Source organism: Fusarium venenatum (genome assembly GCF_020744135.1).
Source record: "Fusarium venenatum strain MPI-CAGE-CH-0201 chromosome Unknown EDB82scaffold_3, whole genome shotgun sequence".
NCBI classification, from domain to species: Eukaryota; Fungi; Ascomycota; class Sordariomycetes; order Hypocreales; family Nectriaceae; genus Fusarium; species Fusarium venenatum.
This window is the reverse complement of record NW_027072131.1, coordinates 3,247,390-3,266,753: the sequence shown is the minus strand read 5'-3', so window position 1 is coordinate 3,266,753 and position 19,364 is coordinate 3,247,390. Positions and strand designations below refer to the sequence as shown.

The window sequence follows — 19,364 nt, the reverse complement described above, 5'->3', positions numbered from 1 at the left end:
GTTTGATGATATATGCAATGGCGTTGGGCAGGACAGGTGTCAATAAACAAATATGCGGTCGAGGGCAGAAGGGGAGATTCAATACCACCATAAAGATGCATGAATCGGAGCTCTTTGATGGGTTTTCCAAAGAACTGCTTTGGACTTTGGAATGCGTCGAGCCTGCAAGGGACGGCGAAACTGCATTACATATTTAGATAAATTAGTAAGATGTATTTTAATAGAAGCTTGACATGTTGTCACTTTCATCTGGTGGAATAATCGGCAACAGCTCTATGGTGATTATGAATGAAGTAAATCATTGTAGCCATAGATGTTTAAGCCAAAATGTTTGACAGTTTCAGTTACATAAAGTCATGTGTCTTGAGTGTAGCCTTTGCCAACTCAACTCAAACATATCCTTATTTGTCACATCTTCCCAACACAAACAAGCATAAACCTTCAAGCAATATCTCCCTTTTTTGCTACATCGGGTTAGATGGGAAGGGCTTAAAGATGAAGAAGACATTGCTTCTTTGTTTTATTCATGGCTTCAAGGTGTGTCATGTCTGCCCCTTCCCCGCATTATCCTCTTCCGAGTCGTAATCAGCTTAAACTAACGCTGGTCAAGGGCGGCGAAGACACTTTCGGTGTTGACTACCAGTTTACCCAGGACCTGAGTGACTTAGTGAGGGAGGCTCTGCCAAAGGTCAAAGTTGAGTCGATCGTTTATCCCAAATATGAGACTCGTGGGGATTTGGGCAGCTGCGTAAGCCGTTTTCGTGACTGGTATGTATTCACTCATCTTGCTTGCTATCTAGAGTCAAGGCAATATCGATTAATGGAATCGTTTGTAGGCTGCAGGACAAGGTCATCGACATGGAGGTCGCAGCTGGTACGCCATCGCCAACGATAGAGCCTTCAGTGCGCACCATTCTCATCGGCCACTCCATGGGCGGCATCGTGGCGGCTGAGATGCTTATCGGCCTGGCCTCTGAGAAGCCCATCTACACCGAAGACGGCATTCAAAAATCCGAGTCACCTAGTTTCAACACGCTCATGTTTCCCTACATCCAGGGTGTTCTCGCCTTTGATACTCCTTACCTGGGTATTTCTCCCGGTGTGGTGGCACATGGTGCTGAGGACCAGTATCAAACCGCTTCGCAAGCTTTTGGCGCCATCTCGCAGCTTAGCGGACTTGGTGCATCACTCTGGGGTGCTAAACAAGCTGCATCACCCACAACAACCCCAGCCCTCCCAAAGACAGCTGGGGCTCTACCAGCTCCCTCAGCATCTGGTGGCAGTCAGTGGCAGAAATGGGGTAAAATGGCCATGTATGCTGGCGCTGCTGGCGCTGTGGCTGCCGGAGGTGCAGCTGCATGGCTGAACCGTGATCAACTGGGCGAGGGATGGTCCTGGGCATCTTCACATCTGGAGTTCGTGGGATGCCTTGCCAGGGGAGAAGAGCTTCGCAAACGTGTGTCGTGCCTCCTCCAGTTGCGGGAGGAGCTAGACGTAGGTTTTGCGAATCTGTACACTCGTCTCGGAAAGGCGGCGCCATCAAAGGAGGTCAACCTTGTTGGAACAGTTTTGGGTCAAGACCGGACATTTTGCAATCTTCCTAAGAAACAGCCTGGGGGAGTATGGAAGGAAGCCATCAATGACAAGGCGAAAGATGAGGCCGGGGCACACATGAGTGAGTTGCACATCAGATATGAAGAGTTGGTTTATGTACTAATGCACACATTCAGATATGTTTACTCCAGAAGAGAACCCAGGATACAACAAGCTGACCCAAGATGCCACCCAACTCATTTACGATTGGTTGCAGAACAGTTGGTACCAGACAAGTGCTGAAGAACCACTGCTTCTGAAAGAGGCACCAGCACCTGAAGAAAGGCCTTTACATGTGGAAAAGTCTTTACATGAGGAAAAGCCTTCGCATGAGAATAACCCTTGGTCCGAGGACAACCCTGCTACTAAAGATGCAGGCATTCAGGAGATCCTTTAACATGTTTTCTTTTTCTATTTGATAAACGGCTCCCCTAGACTCTATGTATTACTGGACCAGATAAATGGCCCGTATCATTTATCCCAATGAACAGTAAATCGGTCACGTTTTAAGGTCCATCTTTATATTGCCGGTGACTTTTGTTTATTGGGCCTTCTGACCCTGAGCCTTCATGTTGCGCATAACCTTGCGCCTCTGGGTCATCATGTGAGAGTACAAGACATACGATCCTATATAAAGTCAGTTTCAAGCTTCAACACCCATTTTTTTTTTTTTTTTCAAAACTAACCAGGAACGTAGATAGCCAAAATAGCCTGCAGAGCAAACTTGTACAGCTCATTGAGGTGGCCCGCAGGCGCGGTGGCCAACCAGATGAGCCAGCACTCGCTGAAGATACCAACAGGGTAGAGCACGAAGAAGGTGTTGTATCGCAACCAAGTAAGGAACTTGGGCTGGAAACCGGAAAGCGTGAGGGCGAAGAAGGAGTATCGGATGATCTCGGTGACGGACCAAGCGATGAGCATGGACGAGTAGAAAGGCGAGAGGGCGAGGAAGGGGAAGACGTCGACGACGGCCCAGACGAGGAGGAAGCGAGACGAGACTTGCATGAGCGTTGTGAAGAGAGGAGCGCGAACGACGCCTGATAAGAAGTATACATGTTAGTATAATATTCTGGTTTTAGAGAGATAGATCGTACCGAGCAGAGAGTGCAATACTTCCAAGCCAGCCAAAGTCTGCGTCCACTTTGTGAATTCGCCAACATTGGGATAAACATACTCAGGGCCATGAAGGCCGAGAAGCATAACAGTACGACCAAGCACAGCGGACCATAGAACAGCTGAGACAAAGTTGTAGAAGATCAGATAGGCCTTGTTAGCGGTTGAAGCTGGTTTCAGGGGCCGCTTAGTAGTAGCAGCAGCGTTGGCGGCCATTGCTGTAGAGTTCTGAAGTAGCGATTGAATAGATGGAGACTACGAAGGGACCAGTTGGATTGAAAGGCCAGACGATTGGAAAAGAGGTTGAAGTTTTGTATATGTACAGATATTCAAGATGGGAGAATAGATGTTGAGGAGACCATTTTACTTTGGATGTAGCTAGCTTCCCCATTGGGTTTAACGTGCTCCTGTCAGTGGTTTTGGTGGGGGTAGGGACGGGGATAGGGGATTTACCACTGTATTCAGGTACGTCGGTACCTGAATACAGAACATACTGTAAGTAATAACACTTGTATAAGAGATAGTCAGAGTGGTCAAGCCAGGGTTGCTCATGATGCATATCCCAACAAGTCATCTCTAGGTCAAGTTGATCTACAGGCATATAAAAACTAATCATTTCATTTCTGGAACCAATCAAATACGTCGAATTTATTTCTACATCAGTACGTAGCAGTCAATCTCTGGACAAGATAGTCACCACTATTGATGCCACCATACTTCTTGTCCTTCTCCGTCTCAAAAGTTCCCGGAATAGCCTCGATGAAACTCTTGAAGTTGGGATTACAAAAGTATCTGCCCTCGGATTAGTCCAGACCCCAAGATTAGTCATGTGCTGATCGGTTACTTACGCAATGCTGTAGCGCGGAGGATAAGATTCTGCCTCCTTCTGTGGTGGCTCGACAACTCTGTGAATAGTACTCTTGATCATATCATTGCTCCATCTGGCGAGTAGATCGCCAGCATTGACGACCACGGTACCTTCGATAGGAGTTGCATCGACGAATTGACCCGTCGGGCTTTTTACTTGTAGTCCACCTCGAGCGTCTTGGAATAGGAGAGTGATCGAACCATAGTCCTAGTCTGTTAATAACCTGAGCTTGGTTATAGGATAGCCACTTACACTGTGTTCTCCAGCTCTGACAGTGCCCGGATTCATCTTGAAAACATTAGACTGGACAGAAGGATAGTGCAATAACCGCAGCGTATTATCCCCGACATCAACGAAACTATCAAAGAAACCATCGTCAAGGCCCATACCAACAGCGATGGCTTTCATGACCTCAACATGCAACTGGCGACACTGCTCAAAGAACCCGAGCATGTCCTTTCGGAAACCCACAAGACCACCACTCTCTTCAAGCCAATGGTTCGGGTGTCCAGCTTCGTTTTCGCGGCCAATCTCAAGACTCTCTTTTATGTCTGGCAAAGCAGCGCGTATCTTCTCAACGTCGGCCAGGTCAGTGAGTTGGCTGACTTTCTCTCTGCCGGGAGCTGAGTAGCCTCGATTGGCTTCTGGTGTGGTCCAAACAACTTTCAGCTTGGACTCGAGAGGTTGTTCAAACCAGCCCGCGGACATGTCAAATGCATGCTGCAAGTCTTTTGGGGCTATGGGATGGTTCTTGAGGTAGATGAAGCCAGCGGTCTTGAAGCCTTCGAGAATGGCATTTGCAGTGTCGTTCCGTTCCGAAGGGGTTCCAGCAAGGAATCGAGAGAAATCAATAAGCTTTGGATGGATTAATGGTAAGAATTCTTAAGACCTAAGCTTGACATACGGGAATTGAGAGACCCTCTTTGCTCACAGCAAGATCCGAGGCCATGGTATAAGTTGGATAACACAAGTTGTCTAGAGTTTTTGATTTATTAAAGAAAAGAAACCAGCTGAAATCTCCTAGAGAATCACAGCATTCAATGCAAAGTCATGTTATAGAGAGCTATTGCTTCGCCGCACAACAACGGCACCTTCCAGTTATATACAAACACCAGATAATGCTTCTGGCATGAGCTGATAAGCGTGGCGCTTTACCTGCAGCCGTTGTATCACACCCCAACTGCCGCCGATAAGCTGTATAAACGATACGGCGTAGACTACATAATCAAGCTGTGAAGCGATATTGATAACAATCATGAATGCGGGGTAATTCATGCGCGTTCCTCAAGTTGGGCAACGCAACCTGTTGATCTGCAACGTTGCGGCTTGTCCCGCGAGATAGTGAGGGTGTCCTGAAGCTGTGCCACGGCTTGTCCCGCCAGAGGTAGACAGCACATTGAGGAGGTAGTATCCTGGTTACCTTCTTTACACATTCACTCATAAGAATCTCTTCTAGGTTTCAACACCCTCAGTTCCAGTATAGTCAGCCTCTCGTGTCATTCATCTAAGCACCATGTCGTCCTCTTCAGCACGCGTGGTTGATATCCACACGCATATGTATCCCCCCTCTTACATTCAAATACTGGAATCCCGTTCCAACATCCCTCTCGTTCGCAAGTTTCCTCAAGCATCCGATCCTAGGCTCATCCTACTAGAGGCTGAAGTCAAGGCTTTGGAGGAAGCGACACGAGATCCTGACGCGAAGCCTCCTGGTCGACCTCTGACATCTCACTATGCGTCGCTTGCGCAAAAGGTGCACTTCATGGATACGCACAAGATTGACATATCTGTCATATCCCTAGCGAATCCATGGCTAGACTTCCTGGACCCTTCAGAGTCCGGATCGATAGCAGAGTCTGTCAACCAAGAGTTCTCGCGCATGTGCGGCGAGCACCCAGGAAGGCTCTTCTTCTTCGGCACCCTACCTTTGACAGCAAACTTGGATACCATTCTCGAATCGATAAAGTATCTCCCAACACTTAAGTATTGCAGAGGAGTTATCCTAGGCACATCAGGACTTGGCAAGGGCTTGGACGATCCTGACCTTCTCCCCATTTTCGAGGCTCTTGCCCGAGCGGATTTGACAGTGTTTCTACACCCTCACTACGGTCTCCCGAACGATGTCTGGGGTCCTCGGGCGAGCGCCGAATATGGCCATGTCCTTCCCTTGGCTCTTGGCTTTCCCATGGAGACAACCATCGCTGTTGCTAGGATGTACCTAGCAGGAGTCTTTGACAAAGTGCCAGAGCTGCGCATGATCCTTGCCCACAGTGGCGGGACACTTCCTTTCCTTGCCGGCAGAATCGAAAGCTGCATTATGCATGACGGGCAGTTTCTCCGGGAAGGAAAACTTTCCAAGGGCCGTCGAACAGTGTGGGACGTATTAAAAGAGCAGATATATCTTGACGCCGTCATTTACTCGGATGTTGGCCTCAAAGCAGCCATCCAGGCCAGTGGCGCGGATAGACTCATGTTTGGCACCGATCACCCTTTCTTTCCGCCTCTTACAAGTGACGAGCAAGGCGAATGGGAGAGCGTGAGCCTGAACGCGGAGGCTGTTGCTCGTGCAGTTGGACAAGGCACGGAGGACTGTAAGAACGTCATGGGAATGAACGCAGTCAAGATATTGCGACTTGACAGTGAATCATGATTCTAAATGCATGGTATTAGCACAAGATAGAAACGCCTGAGTAGCGTATGGACAATGCTACCGACCTAACTCCAATTCGTTTTCCATAAAGCGCCCCAAATCATGATATAGATGCCTGCTCAGCAAATCGCACTTCAGCCTGGTGAATCCTCGTCTTTGCTTCGAGTAGGCCTTGCTCTGCTTGTTGGTACTCTGCCGGCGTTGCTTGATTCTTTTGCAGGTTTTTGACGGCCTGAACCGCACGCAGCTTGTCACAGACTAATTCCCAGTAAAGTTTCTGTTCCGTGCCAAAATCCACCGAGTAATCTCCTGGCACGTTTATGGCACCGTTGACTGGGCCAGGTGCTGGCTTTCCATCTGTAGCCTCTGCGGCCATTCGCGACTTACGCAGAAACTTCTCCCTCGCCTCATCCTGCTTCTTCTTCTCCTTCTTTTCCTTCAGACGTCTCTTTGCTTCAGCAAGATCCTCGACTTCTTGCGCAGCAGAAGCTTGACGCTGTTCCTCCTCTTCGCGCAGACGCCTTTGTTCGACAAGTCGTGCCCTTTCCTTCTCTATCTCATCCTTCTCCCGTTGCTCCTTTTCTTCTCGCTGAACCTTCCAAGCGTTTTCTCGAGCTTCAAGATCGTCGACTAGAGCCTTGCGCTTCTGATCCATAGCTTCGCGCTCTTGTTTCCGTAGGAGGGCGGCCTTGATGGCGCCGTCGTAGGCACCGCGCGCCCCGGGGTCGGAAAGGATGTCGCGGGCACGTTCGAACTTTTCCCATACTTCTGGGTCGAATTTATCGCCTGCTTTGTCGGGGTGATACTTTAGAGAGCGCTTTCTCCAAGCGCGGTGAATCTCCTCTTTGGGTGTGAGGGCATCGACGCCGAGAAGTTCGTAGAGGTCTTCATCTTTGGAGGCATATTCCTGTGCATATTGCAGCAGGTCGGCTGATTTGGAATCCGACATGTTGGGTCCTGTATTTTCTGGGTGGCTCGTGTATGGTAACCGGAGAGAGCGAGGGGAGAAGAATTTAAAGATTCTAGGTTTCTGGTTCAAGCTTGAACTTCTTGTCGCATCACGAAAGCACGTGACTTTGCGCTTTACAGTTTGTAGCATTAGTATCCAGACGAATTCTATTGAATAATGGCATAGAAAATGAGCGACGTTAAAATTACATATGTAATCTCGTCAAAATTATTAATTAAATGTGTATCTCTTGTTGGGGGAGTTGGCCTTCTAGACTCTTGTCTCTTGACCCAGCTGCCATCATGTCTTATATCCACCTCTTGGGTGCTTACTACATCTCTAAAAGTCAACAGTGTCTGCAAAATGATAAACATTCGGAGTTCCTGCCGACAAGCTGAGCAAGTATCGCTCATAAGGTCCTAGCGGTTCCTCAACCATGACCCGTTGCCTCTTATCAGTCGGGCCATTCTTCTCGCTCCCGATATACTCCCATACCCATCTTCCTTTTGACCAGTCATTGGGATGACCCATGTTATCTTTTGCAGAATGTGGACACCAGCCCGGCTCCTGTGGTACTGGATCGTTGAATTTCTCCCGCGTTCGCTTCAGTTTCCACTTCCCTAGTAACGCTGGGCAGTCCCAGACATGCTCATCATCGAGGCTGAGTCCTTTACAAGCAAGCCGAACTCTCACTGAGCTATGTATGCGCTCGTTCGTGTCCAGAAGATATCTTGACTTGTCGGATTTTGATCTGCGGTCGGTTGGTCTGTATAGACCCGGTGTGCGAATAGTCTGACCAGAAAGTCTATAGAGAATACCTGGTGACTTGTTGATTGATCCAAGTCCCCAAGGCCTGAATGGGCGGTTGTTCTCGTAGATTGGATTCATTGCCCATTGGCGTGATTTCTGCTTCTGCTTCTTCTTCCTCGATTTGATGCTTAGTTTTGAGGGAGTCTTGTGATAGTACTTGACATTTTGCACGAAGCAGCGCTCTAGAGAAGGCAGATCAAACTCGACGCCAATAGAAGCCAATTGGTCCATCATCCCTAATACTTGATTAGCATAGATTTGATATGGCATGTTGAAGAAACGTACAGGCAAGTGTGCAGTTAGCAATGCCTTGATCCTCCCATCCACCACCAATATTACCGTGGTTACCAGGGAACCAGACCTGCCTCAGATCCGTTGTATATCGGTTCTCGGGGAGTCTCTCCCATACTGCTGGTTGAAAGGGTGGACGAGTCTCATCCAGGGCAAGAGCTTGGAAAGCGTGCTCTATTCTGTCTGATAGATTTGTGTCATGCCACTTAAACGTGCTAAGCTAGTCAGTCTTGGCTTGGTATACCTAGGAAAGGGGGAGACTTATTCGTCATTGTCAATACGGATTCCGAGTTTATCCAACCAGGCAATCTTGGGGATTCCAAGACTACCAACAGTATCCCAAACACAAACTGCTTTGATTGTGATAATCTCGTCTCCTTGGTCGCGTTTCACGCGAGTATAGCCGAGTTGCTCCAAGCGAGCTCTGTACTTGTCGGCAGCATCTTTTCCTTTTGGTTTGTCAGGAAAAGGGATGTTAGGGAATGGGTCTTCGTAATCGTCGTCCATCCAATGTTGCATATCCTTGAAAATGGGATAGAAGAACTCGACGCCTTCACGAGTAAGAAGACCGAGGTTGCCTATCATGCCAGCCACAGAGCGGACTGTAAATGCACCTCTTGAGAATCCAACAAGGATGATTTCGTCGCCATCCATATAGTTGGAACATATAAAAGAATATGTTTCCCTCATGCGCTGTGGGCAAAGTTTAGTTAACATTATCCATTTCTTTGTCGAGTTCATACATACCTCAGCAAGACCCTGTCCGAAAGCACCTCCAGTGATACTGTCGAGCCTATTGCTACCTGTGCCAACTCCTGACTCGTAGTTGACAACCTGTAGCTTTCCATCATTGCATCTCTTTTCAAAGCAACGCGAGATACGTGTGACGTTGGAAGGGGTTTGAAGAGAGCCCTCTTTCTCGAACAATCCAGGCTCTTCGTATCCTTTGTCACTGTCCATCCACGTTCCATCACAACAAGCAATCAATCGCTTGACCGTTTTTGGGATGGGTTCTGTAGTCATAATGGCAGTCAATAAGAGAAGAACAGTTGGTTCCGCGACAACTTGCAGGCTATATATGGCTTTTTAAATATTAGAAAATGAGAGAAACGGCTATGAGGATTCAGAAATGCATTACAGAGGCGTCAAATGTCAGCTTTGAAGCCTTTTACCATTCATGAGATTAATTAAGCGACAGGCCAAGACTTCCCCCTGTTCTCCGTCACAACATGACAGGGCTGACGGAGGTTTTACGAGATTAAACACTTTTCTGAGCGACGATCCAAGGCTAAATAATAAGCTTGCAGTCGTATTTCTTACATTCAATTGGGTAAACATAACTCGGGTCACATATATTCGCTCTGCATTCCGCGAATGAACTTGTTTGCTTTGGCCCTCGTGTTGCAGGCAGAAAGAAATATGGCATAGTTGGGGGCTGGCTCAGCCTATTGCTGACAACCTGCATAGGGGAAAATATAGCGACTTTTCAGCCGTTGTCATAGGGCTGATTGCTTATGGTTTGGGAGCCTTGTTAATAATCGCTCTACTCTGACCTGACACATGCAAAACATATGGCATAGCCACAATATTTCAGAAAGGCTACATTAAATCCTCATCAATGACAGTATATCGCCCGGAAATCCTATCATTGTTTGTAAATCGGCTGTGTATGGCTGCGCCTTGGTACAGGTACTGTCATATAGATATAAAATTCTTCTTCAAGATATATTTTACAATGATACAATATAGTACAGCACGGATCCATACCTGTCATACTCTACTTTTGATGCCTTGAATTCTCAGCATCAAGCCCCTTCCTCAACCAATCCGGTACAAAGGCCTTAACCTTGACTCTATTTCGGTCCTCCTTCTCGCCCCAATCCAGCACGAACTCGTCCTCGGGGTTGAATGCCCCTGATGCCGCATCGCCCGGCAGTGTAACGTCAGTCATGTTCTCCAGACGACACAACCCAAGTCCAATGTTGCCCACGCCCTTGAGCCACTTGCCAGCGCTGCGTCCTCGCTTCTCGAACCGTCCAATGCTTGTGTCCCGCGGTATCATGTCCGCGGTCACGCTTTCGAGAGATGAGGCTGCGCCGTCGGCGTGGTATTGCAGTGTTGTTGGGGGTGCATGTTCCTTCTCGTAGACTACACATGGCAGAATTCGCTTGCGAACTACACCGCGGTGTCTTGTGCGAATTGTGAGTTCCTGGCCGACATAACAACCCTTGTGGAAGTCAATACCGTGCATGATATCCATATTTGTTTCCTGTGGAAGAGCATGCTCTTTCGAGATCTCATCTTGTCCTTCGGGAATGCCACTAAGATAGCGTCGTATTGTGTAAGCTTCCTCGGTGGTCTTTTCAAGGTCGGCTTGCGGCGTGTTCTGGTCCAGTTGCAAGAGTCGGTATCCCAATCCTGGTGCTCGTGGATCTTGTAGAGACAGGTTTGTCGACTTGACGATTAAATCCCAGTTCACAGCATTTGAGTCATCCCAAGCATGCCAAACAGACGCTTCGTCCTCACCCAGTAAACGCACTGTGAGCTTCGCTCTGAGCTTATAACGCTTGATGTGCTTAGCCAGCGTCTGCGCGTGGCCTGCGTCAACCTCAATCAAATATGCCGGGTCTTCGGATGAGAACCCCGGAAAGTTATGGTTAGGATAGACAAAGACATCGTACAAGACTCTGCCTGTAGCAGTCAAGAAAGCCCCATAGAAACCATCAGTCCTCGGCAATCCATCTTTTGTCGTCACATTCGCAGTGATGATTCCCTGTAGGAACTTTGCCGAATCGGGTCCAGTAACGGATATGAGTCGTCGTGATGTCAAAGCCGTGAATCCCGAAGCAGGCGGAGGTGGAGGGGAAAGCAAAGTCGCGAATTGTCGCCGATGTAGCCGATTACCACTGCGACATAATGATATGCCTGGCTGACTATGAGTCAGGATCCTCCGCGGGAAAATTCGCATCTTGACAAGAGTGAGCGAGCGGGTTATAATAAGAATCTCAACCCGTTTCTACACTGAAGAGAGCCTTGAATTGATTTGCGAAAAGTTACATAATGACGTACCGACAGAGATATGGTCCGTGCACGTTTCTTCTGAGCCCGCCCGGATGACTTACACTCAATAAGATCCGCGGACTTCGGAGTTTCGGAGGCTTTAGAAGCAGAACAGACCCAAGATCTACACTTGCATCATCCAAAACTCCCAAAGCTTATTAGGCGGAAGAGTTTGTTATCATCTTGCTATTCCCGGCCACACGGAAGAGGAGGTGAAGGACCGCTATGGTTGTCAGCATCAACAACCAACAAGACCACTCTCTACTATGTGTTTATGCTGACTAGAAGGACTAAAATGTAGACAAATATCGACGCTTGAACCAGCCAAGAGATAGTGCTTAGACAATGCCTCTCCGCATTATGAATGTGACCATGCAGACTTGATTAGAGTAGCCCATTACTCGCCGTATCCGCGGAGTAGAGGTCAGCAGCTCACACCGAGAGATAGATAGATAGAGTGTGCAACTAACTATACGATCAGCAGACCCCTACCCTCTATTCGGCATATTCAAGGCGTCGGCATTGACGGCTTCACTGAACTACTGTAGACTTACTTATCATGCTTGTTCCCGGTAAACAAAGTCCTCTGTGCCAAGAACCCCTCGGTAAGAAAAGAAACATGTCCGCCTCGGTCACACAGGCCCAACTTCCCCAGACTTTTAGTTGCTTTCGTTCTTCAACACCCGAAACCCCTGTAGCTGTAGCGTATCAGTACTGACGAGCCAATGAGGCTTCTCTTTGACTCGTTCCTGGTGTCCGATATCCGGACCCGGGTATGGTCGGGTACTCGGGGGGGAGAACGCGGAAGCTTGTGGGTCATGAAAGGTCTCATGACCCGACCTGAACAATTGGAGGACCGGCCGATACGACGTCCGTGATACCGTATCGGACCTTGTGTCGATTTTATCGATAAGGTAAGTAGCATTATACTGAACCTAGCATTATACTGGAGAACCTAGGCTTGCGCATCAAGTTACAGATCTGATACAGTGAACACGCAACACAACACAGCATAGCCCCAGCCCCATGGATAACAATGCAATGCATGCAATACAATGGATCTATGAATAATCGGCATAATTATTGCTTGCGCGTATGTTACGAGTTTCTACCAACTCATCATCGTTCGATTAATATCATTATTCGTGCCTAGACACTAGAAGCACAAGTCCAGGGGCATAGTACTACTATCTATAGAGCACCTGCTTCATCGGTATGTACGCGTATACCACATCGATAACCAAAAAAACAGGGGGCTATGGCCTTATCAATCTTATGATCACAGGAACACAGATCACATCTAGAATCTCATCAACCCCAGTTTTCGTATTCATCTCCCAACCCCCCTTCAACCCTAGAAAAGATCTACTTTTAGCTTAACTGGCACTGGTTGACTTCCGAACACGAATATCAAATCAGATATGGCAGTAGTTGTTGAGAAAGGAGCTATGCATAAAATCATAGTAAAAACGATTGCCAACAAAACCTACTAGACAAGTTCGCTTAGGCATGAAGTTTGACAATTCACCCTTTACCGCCCTTTACAATCGTCTCTGTCGAGCCCATCTACACCAAAGTAATATCTGTGGTGTAGGGGCTGGCTGGACACTTAACTAGGGCTACTCGACTAGGCGCATACGTTCCGTTTCCCCAGCTCCGTCTAGAAAATGTGTACCGGGCCAGGTCCCATTGCTTCTGGGGGCGGCTGTTGTCTGCGCTGCGCTGCCAGGTCAGCCCATCGGTGAGCAGCGACACGCCCAAGCGGTCAGTAGCCAATTCACCCTTCAGCAACGCCAACAAACATGCCCTTGCATGATAGTTACGGTAAGACAGGTGTATGAAGAGTATGTGCCTGGGATTATGGGGCCGGAAAGGCTAAGGAAAAGCCAAGATGGCAATAAACACTCCCTAGTGGACATTGACTTGGAAACGTGTCTATCGTCGGGAGGATTGAGACGAATGAAAAAGAAACTTCATGTCCTTTGTGCTTCTCTGTGCCGTCCCGCTTTGATCCTGATCCATTATGATCCATCCAGACAGACACGAAGGAACCCATATTGGGTCGGTCTGTGTCTGTCTCTGCCCAGTCTAACAAACGAATGGAGTCACGTCCCATCGTAAAGAGTTTTTTTAAACAATTAAATTGAAATGTGAAAGCGGAGTTTTGTGAATCCATCCAAGTCATCCATCCAACCCACGCCCCTTAGGACTTTTTATTATGTGATGGGGCCAATCCTGGTTTGTGATTCACGATTTACATACAGAGTATAATCGTTCTCTTTCTAAAAAGAAATTTTCAGCCTCTTCCCACTTTAGATCCAGTTTTTGACTCCATTTACCGGCTCGATGCAGCGCATGGTGGAGAAGAAAGAATCATGAACTACTAAGTTAGTGCTTCAAATCCAAGCATGTGCAAAAAAAGGCCAAGCAAAATCTCATGTAAAATATCAATTGTTGGGCATGGATTGAAAATGCTCTGACGACTCCGCCAAGACCTAACAAAGTCGGGGAGGCAACGGCAGCGCAAAAGCAAAGCAAAGGGCCAAAAAGGCGGACATGAGCGAAATGACGGCGGTTTCGCCATGTCTAATCTTATTGCCTTCCTTCTTCTTTTCTTTTTGCCAATTTGGGTCACGACCTTGGTCTTTTTTGCGCCCTGGCGTTGACGTTGCCAGCCATTTCTTTCTAGAATATTGATTTTACCATTAGGGCTTTTCTTTCTTTGTAAGCTCCGAAACAATCGGACTTTGTCATAACCAAGTTCTAAGAGAGCCCAGTCATACATGCGGAGTGTGGAAAGAAGAAGGACTTGTATTTCCGCTGACAAAACTTCCAACCGTTGTGTCCCAATATGAATCGTGTACGAGTCGTGATTCGCCATCTTCTTGACCTTGACCCTGATGGGTGGGACGTCAAGGTCTTGTCAAAGACTTGAACTTGAGTTTTCATGATGGAGCGGGCCTCGCTGATGAATCATTCGCCAAGGGTGTTGGTCTAGTGTTGCACGCCTTTGATTCTGTGCCGCTTGTTGGTCCAGAGACAAGACAAGAAACACTCCCCCCTTCGATCGGCCTTGGGTTGAGCCCGATCCCGATAAACAAATGGTCAAGAGTTTTCGCCGCTGATAAGGAATCCCGGTGACTATCGGTGGCCGGACAGTAATGATATGGCGTCAATGCCGGCCACTATGGGAAATTCCTGGCCCGAGGTTAATGTTAATGTTACGATACCAAAAAAGCATGAGATTCACAGTTTGTCAAGATGAAGAGATTGTTTTTGAATGTTTTATCATTTGTTTTTAGACTTAATTAAAAGTCTGTTTTTGAACTATCTATCTGATCGGTTGCCACTCAACCTTCTAGTGGGAGCGGCACCTAACCATGATGTGATCCAATTCCTCATTGCCTGGTACAATTCTGTCTTTCTTTATTCCTTCAATAGTGGTAGAGTGGTGAAAATCCGTAAAAGTCGTATCCTTTAAATATGATAAAAAAAAAAAGGCTTTTTTTGCTGTATCCCAAAATCCCGTTGTGGTATCCCTTTGTATAACAAAAAACGCCAGTGTAATGCCCGCCATATCGCTTTGTGTATAAAACAAGTCGCTAAAGAAAATCACAATTCATTCATAAGACGCAGAGTCAGAGTAAAACCCCTTGCTTTAGTAGACCGAGATGGCCGACACAAGCCTCGCGGGACTGCGAGGTGGAAGGTAGTACTCCTCTTCGTAGAGTGAGTTGGATTCTTGTTGTTGTTGCGATTGCTTCTTGGCGTCCTTCTCGTTGAATGTGAGGATTGCTTGAGGAGGCGATGGGGGCATTGAGTCCTCGTCGGAAGAGTCTGAGTCGTGATCAACAAGCTCGGGTGGTGAGCTGGAGTGGGAAGGTGTTCGGACAAGCTCGAGCTGAGCGTAGTCCTCCTCGAGGTCATCCTCCTCCATGTCGTCTTCGATCTCGATGTGGCTGATTCGGGGGCTCATGGCCTTGGTGGGAAGAGAGGGAGTGTTGGACATCTCGATGTCCTCATCGTCAGAGTCGTAGTCGTCAGAGTCAGAAGAGTCGGAGTCGTAGTCATCCTCATCCTCCTCCTGGACGACCTCATCGGCCCACTGCACTCGTCGTTCTTGTTGGGTGTTATTGGCTCCTCGGACGGACTGGTTGAACCAGCGTTCTTGTTCACGCTCGGCATCGGCAAGCTCAAGCATCAGAGAGTCGAGGAGGTTGGCGTGACCGACGAGAAGGCGAAGGTCGTGGTCAGGCTGGGCAGCCTCTCGAGAGAGCTTGGCCCGAGCCTTGTGAGCAAGGTAGTAAGTTTGTGTGACGGACATGTTCTTCTTGAGTGTGGACTGGCGAAGAGAAGAAGTTGTAGTTGTCGACATTGTGAGTAGAGGATCCAGGGTGTATATATGTATGTTGTGAGTCAAGGCAACGATCCCGATTGCGGCAGGCTTGAATTAGCGGCCGGGGTGTGTTCGGTGGTGACAATGGCTTGATAGATTGTGTGATAAGGGACTAGTACTATGAGTCCTTGGTAGTAGATAAGATGAAACAGACTGTAAAAGCCAAGACTGTGGAGAAGATGTGATGATCTTGTAAATCTTTGGTTAACTGTCGTTGTTGTTGCTGTTAATGATGGGAGACGAGATGGATCTTGGAAGGGGGGGAAGCGAATCTTTTAACTCGAGTTGATCCTTTACGGACTTTTCACCTTGTCTCAAGCTTCCAAGGGCGTGGGCCATGGGGATTACCAGTTATGCCCGACACGCCGCTTGGCGGACTTTGCACACGCGGACCCGAGGAGTGCGAGAAATGTCCTGACAGGGGTATGGACTCAAAGGGGGGTGTGGCTTAGTGATCGGTTGACAAGGATGAGGTTATGGTGTGGGTGAGCGGATGACTCTTGGTCACCGCGAAGCCGCGAAAGCTTAGAAACCACCGACTCTAACGGTACCTAGATTCTCACATGGTCTCTCTATCCACTGCCATGTGCAGAACACGTATCTCATCGTCTCCGGCCCCGACCTGGCGGACCTTGCGGAGAGCCCATGTCAATGCTCGGCCTTGGGTACTTCGGTCAGGCCGCCAGATTACGGGGTCAGACCAGGTACCTCTCACGCAAAGTGTACCCGAAATGGAGTCGCGTTATGCCTTTATCCTAGGTTTTTGAGGTTTTCTTTTTTCTTATCCTGGGTTTCTTCCATGTTCTGGAGACGACGCTGTCTCAGTGACTGCAACTTCCGTGTCTTCTGATACCAGCCTTCCAATTCGATTGACCATAGCCTCAAGCGATGGACTCGTTCTTCTCAATCAATCGAACGAATGGCGCAATTCCAAACACCGAACCAAAAGCCAACTCAGCACAACTCAAATTGAAGCGCTGTAAGCATACCTACTGAATAGCAGACAATCTCACACATGGCTGGCGTAAAATGATTCATAATCGCAGTAGGTGGTTGATTAGCAACCCTGTGCCTTAGTGTGTCATTCTACCCAATCAGACTTGTTTGTTCGTACATGTCCTCTTAGCTCCGAGGGCGGATTTACAAGCATCGCCCTTCTGAAATGTTCCCTACAGCGAGATGGAGGCTTACATTTAGACCTAACGCAGGTGCGATTTCTCAGCACCCCAGTACAAACCGTAAAGTTTAATCGTTGATGAGTCGTTGTCGTTATTACGCCCTGTCGGTGTTTAGAGCTTGACAGACTCCGACACGGCGGTGACTCTTTTTGCACGATAAATCAATGAATTTCCTACTTGGGATAGCTACTGGATGACTCTTTTCTTTTGCAGGCTCGGCAACAATATCAAAAAAACCAAACAGCAATGTTGATATCCGTAGAGTCCATCAATTCCTAATTCAAGACATTCCCCTGCGTCCTGTGCCTGTGTTTGTGCTTGTGCTTGCTAGCCGTCCGTCCCATCTATTCAAAACCTGATCCCCGTTCCTGTCACGATGACAAGGAGGATGACCTCCCAAAAATGTGAACTCAAATACCTACCTTTACTAATTGCTGAGGCCCCCCCCTACACTAGTATCTAGGCATGTCAAATCACATATCGCATCACATCACAGTAAACACTAAGAAATAAAACCAACGCTTATGAATTGACCACTGGGCAGAGCCAAGCTCACGATAATATTACAGTGTGCACCCTTTTAATGTAGGGCAGTTTCACACAGCGGCCGACTTATAACCTCCGCATTGTGTATCCCCTATTCGCTTCGCATCATGTACCCTTGCTGAAGCCTAACTCCGCCTCGATCGCTTGTCAAGCTGTCATTAGCCAAGCCTGTCAATATTCCTGCAAAAGGGATAGCAAAGCGAGAGCGAGCAACCACTGATAGCTCACAGTATCCGGGGTCATGGCGCAGTCCGCGGGCCACATCTTAATACGTGTGAACGTACGTATCACTTGTAATTTGTAGGGCTGAGGTGAAGTTGACCTCCTCCTCGCTGTATGCACCGGGTTTGAGCTAAACACCGAGTTATGCTTTGTACGTACGGACCAATGGTTGGCGATTGATCGCCGTCATGTTCCTCAACCCAAATGATAACAAGTCAAGCTTACACAGCCAGGCTTTTTGCTACAGTCAACACCGTCGTGGCTTATCAGGTTGCTATGAAGATTCTGAAGCTGTCAGTAACCAGGCAACTTAATTCCGCTTTCGTCGCATAAGGAATTATCCCACGATCCCATCGGCGTTGCTGGGCCATTTGTCTTTGACGACTGCCTGTCTCTACGGGTAATCGTTAGGCATCTCTCAATGCTGCGTTAGTTTCCAGGCACGCAATTGAAGCCTGTTTCCACATCCTTGTTCAGTTCTGCAAGTGCCGTGTTGGTAGAGTAAGTAACTTTTCACGATATGATCCGACTACCCGCAATAGTCAATATTCGTGATGGCAGCCAAAACTCAGCCGACTCGGATACGCGGCTTTGTCAATCGGTTCAAGTTGATGCCGAATCTTACCTTACTTGACAAGAGGATAATGTCCACGTTATTGCCGAATCATCAGTGCGGATTCCCGAGTTCACCGAGCTAACACTTCTGGGTGTGTCTCCGCAGGCACGGTTTTTACACGGGATTGGTATTGACACAAGAGTCACCTTTTTTTTTCTTCTCTACTTCGTCTCTTCTGAAACTCCGCTTTTTCTTTTTTGTGGATATTCTTGTATTTTTCGTTCTTTTTTTCGCTTCCATCACCAAGAGTGGCTACCCATTCTACGGTACTCGTAACTCGCTAATCAGATCAGAACGGCCTGCTCGGCGGTACTTCTTGAATAATGGGTCTTTTTTTCTTCTTCTTTTTCTTCTCCTTGGGCTGGGAGATTCCCGAACCGTTCCTGACAGCCCGAACGCCATTTATTGGATGCAAGATTCCTTTGATTCATGTTCTTCAGCCCAGCGGGCCATGCACAAGAGGTTGAAGAGAAGGGCTCAATATTGCGTCCATCGGCTTCGACCGTCTGCATGAGAACCCTAGGTGGGAATTTGAGGATTGAATTGATACCATTTTGAGTCATCAAGCCATACCGTAACGTATTCTCAAAAGGGTTTAACACAGCAAGCCAAAGTCCGCTTATTACTGTGCACGTAGGCTGTAAATAGGTGACACGCAGACCGTAACTCACTTCTCCCCTTTTGACCGCTCTGGTTAAGGTTGTCCACAGTACAGTCAGCATCGCATCTTGAAATAGCGGAGATTGGTGAGTTGTATCGTACATTCACCGCGCCAAAAGCCCGTCAGCCAGCGCCCGCTATAATTAAAGCACAGCGTACTTTTTATCTCAGGTTCAGGCTCAGTCAGGCTCACGTTCAAGAATAGGCGTAAGCCGGTGTTAAGATTTGGCGTTAACTTTGGTGAGGTTACCAAATTGGGTTGTTTTAGCGGGTGGTCCCTTAATCTGCTTTGTCAGTCGGTTCTTGGTTTCTTGCGTCTTCTTCTCGGCCGAAGGTTTTCTAGCTTCTATCGGGGGGTGTCTTTATGAACTGTCTACCCACTTATCTCGGAACACTGCCTGTTTTTTTACAC

The 19,364-nt window shown here is 47.9% G+C and overlaps 8 protein-coding genes across 8 annotated transcripts; 2 read left to right on the top strand and 6 right to left on the bottom strand.

Moving 5' to 3' along the window:
• Positions 1-495: 495 nt before the first annotated feature.
• EDB82DRAFT_526841 (uncharacterized protein) lies at positions 496-1,990 on the top strand (the record flags this gene model as incomplete). The annotated part of the gene is made up of 4 exons (XM_025727330.1): positions 496-537; positions 611-768; positions 837-1,675; positions 1,731-1,990. 4 exons carry the CDS (start codon positions 496-498, stop codon positions 1,988-1,990), a joined length of 1,299 nt encoding a protein of 432 aa, XP_025581808.1.
• A 144-nt stretch (positions 1,991-2,134) lies between these two features.
• EDB82DRAFT_546737 (uncharacterized protein) lies at positions 2,135-4,523 on the bottom strand (the record flags this gene model as incomplete). Its single annotated transcript, XM_025727328.2, has 8 exons — positions 2,135-2,220; positions 2,280-2,630; positions 2,688-2,924; positions 3,160-3,161; positions 3,373-3,498; positions 3,555-3,781; positions 3,827-4,429; positions 4,479-4,523. 8 exons carry the CDS (start codon positions 4,521-4,523, stop codon positions 2,135-2,137), a joined length of 1,677 nt encoding a protein of 558 aa, XP_025581806.2.
• A 282-nt stretch (positions 4,524-4,805) lies between these two features.
• On the top strand, positions 4,806-6,274 carry EDB82DRAFT_237271 (uncharacterized protein). The gene has a single exon (XM_025727327.2). It carries the CDS (start codon positions 5,088-5,090, stop codon positions 6,222-6,224), a length of 1,137 nt encoding a protein of 378 aa, XP_025581805.1. The 5' UTR covers positions 4,806-5,087; the 3' UTR covers positions 6,225-6,274.
• Positions 6,275-7,236, bottom strand: EDB82DRAFT_237270 (uncharacterized protein). The gene has a single exon (XM_025727326.2). It carries the CDS (start codon positions 7,171-7,173, stop codon positions 6,325-6,327), a length of 849 nt encoding a protein of 282 aa, XP_025581804.1. The 5' UTR covers positions 7,174-7,236; the 3' UTR covers positions 6,275-6,324.
• A 114-nt stretch (positions 7,237-7,350) lies between these two features.
• EDB82DRAFT_506071 (uncharacterized protein) lies at positions 7,351-9,663 on the bottom strand. Its single transcript, XM_065608757.1, has 4 exons — positions 9,022-9,663; positions 8,540-8,967; positions 8,269-8,486; positions 7,351-8,219 (listed from the first exon to the last, which is right to left on the bottom strand). Exons 1-4 carry the CDS (start codon positions 9,295-9,297, stop codon positions 7,513-7,515), a joined length of 1,629 nt encoding a protein of 542 aa, XP_065463948.1. The 5' UTR covers positions 9,298-9,663; the 3' UTR covers positions 7,351-7,512.
• A 388-nt stretch (positions 9,664-10,051) lies between these two features.
• EDB82DRAFT_432791 (uncharacterized protein) lies at positions 10,052-11,242 on the bottom strand (the record flags this gene model as incomplete). The annotated part of the gene is made up of 1 exon (XM_025727324.1): positions 10,052-11,242. One exon carries the CDS (start codon positions 11,240-11,242, stop codon positions 10,052-10,054), a length of 1,191 nt encoding a protein of 396 aa, XP_025581802.1.
• A 594-nt stretch (positions 11,243-11,836) lies between these two features.
• Positions 11,837-12,391, bottom strand: EDB82DRAFT_506067 (uncharacterized protein). Its single transcript, XM_065608756.1, has 2 exons — positions 12,314-12,391; positions 11,837-12,248 (listed from the first exon to the last, which is right to left on the bottom strand). Exons 1-2 carry the CDS (start codon positions 12,379-12,381, stop codon positions 12,011-12,013), a joined length of 306 nt encoding a protein of 101 aa, XP_065463947.1. The 5' UTR covers positions 12,382-12,391; the 3' UTR covers positions 11,837-12,010.
• A 2,156-nt stretch (positions 12,392-14,547) lies between these two features.
• EDB82DRAFT_506064 (uncharacterized protein) lies at positions 14,548-16,038 on the bottom strand. Its single transcript, XM_025727321.2, has one exon. The coding sequence runs from the start codon at positions 15,707-15,709 to the stop codon at positions 14,993-14,995; it is 717 nt and encodes a 238-aa protein (XP_025581800.1). The 5' UTR covers positions 15,710-16,038; the 3' UTR covers positions 14,548-14,992.
• Between the last annotated feature and the right edge of the window lie 3,326 nt (positions 16,039-19,364).

Coding starts and splice junctions, on each gene's coding strand:
- EDB82DRAFT_237271 (XM_025727327.2), top strand. CDS start 5,088: ATGTCGTCCTCTTCAGCACGCGTGGTTGATATCCACACGCATATGTAT.
- EDB82DRAFT_237270 (XM_025727326.2), bottom strand. CDS start 7,173: ATGTCGGATTCCAAATCAGCCGACCTGCTGCAATATGCACAGGAATAT.
- EDB82DRAFT_506071 (XM_065608757.1), bottom strand. CDS start 9,297: ATGACTACAGAACCCATCCCAAAAACGGTCAAGCGATTGATTGCTTGT. Junction 8,968..9,021: donor TCGGACAGGGTCTTGCTGAG/GTATGTATGAAC, acceptor CTTTGCCCACAG/CGCATGAGGGAAACATATTC. Junction 8,487..8,539: donor ATCCGTATTGACAATGACGA/ATAAGTCTCCCC, acceptor CTAGCTTAGCAC/GTTTAAGTGGCATGACACAA.
- EDB82DRAFT_506067 (XM_065608756.1), bottom strand. CDS start 12,381: ATGCATTGCATTGTTATCCATGGGGCTGGGGCTATGCTGTGTTGTGTT. Junction 12,249..12,313: donor GCGTGTTCACTGTATCAGAT/CTGTAACTTGAT, acceptor AATGCTACTTAC/CTTATCGATAAAATCGACAC.
- EDB82DRAFT_506064 (XM_025727321.2), bottom strand. CDS start 15,709: ATGTCGACAACTACAACTTCTTCTCTTCGCCAGTCCACACTCAAGAAG.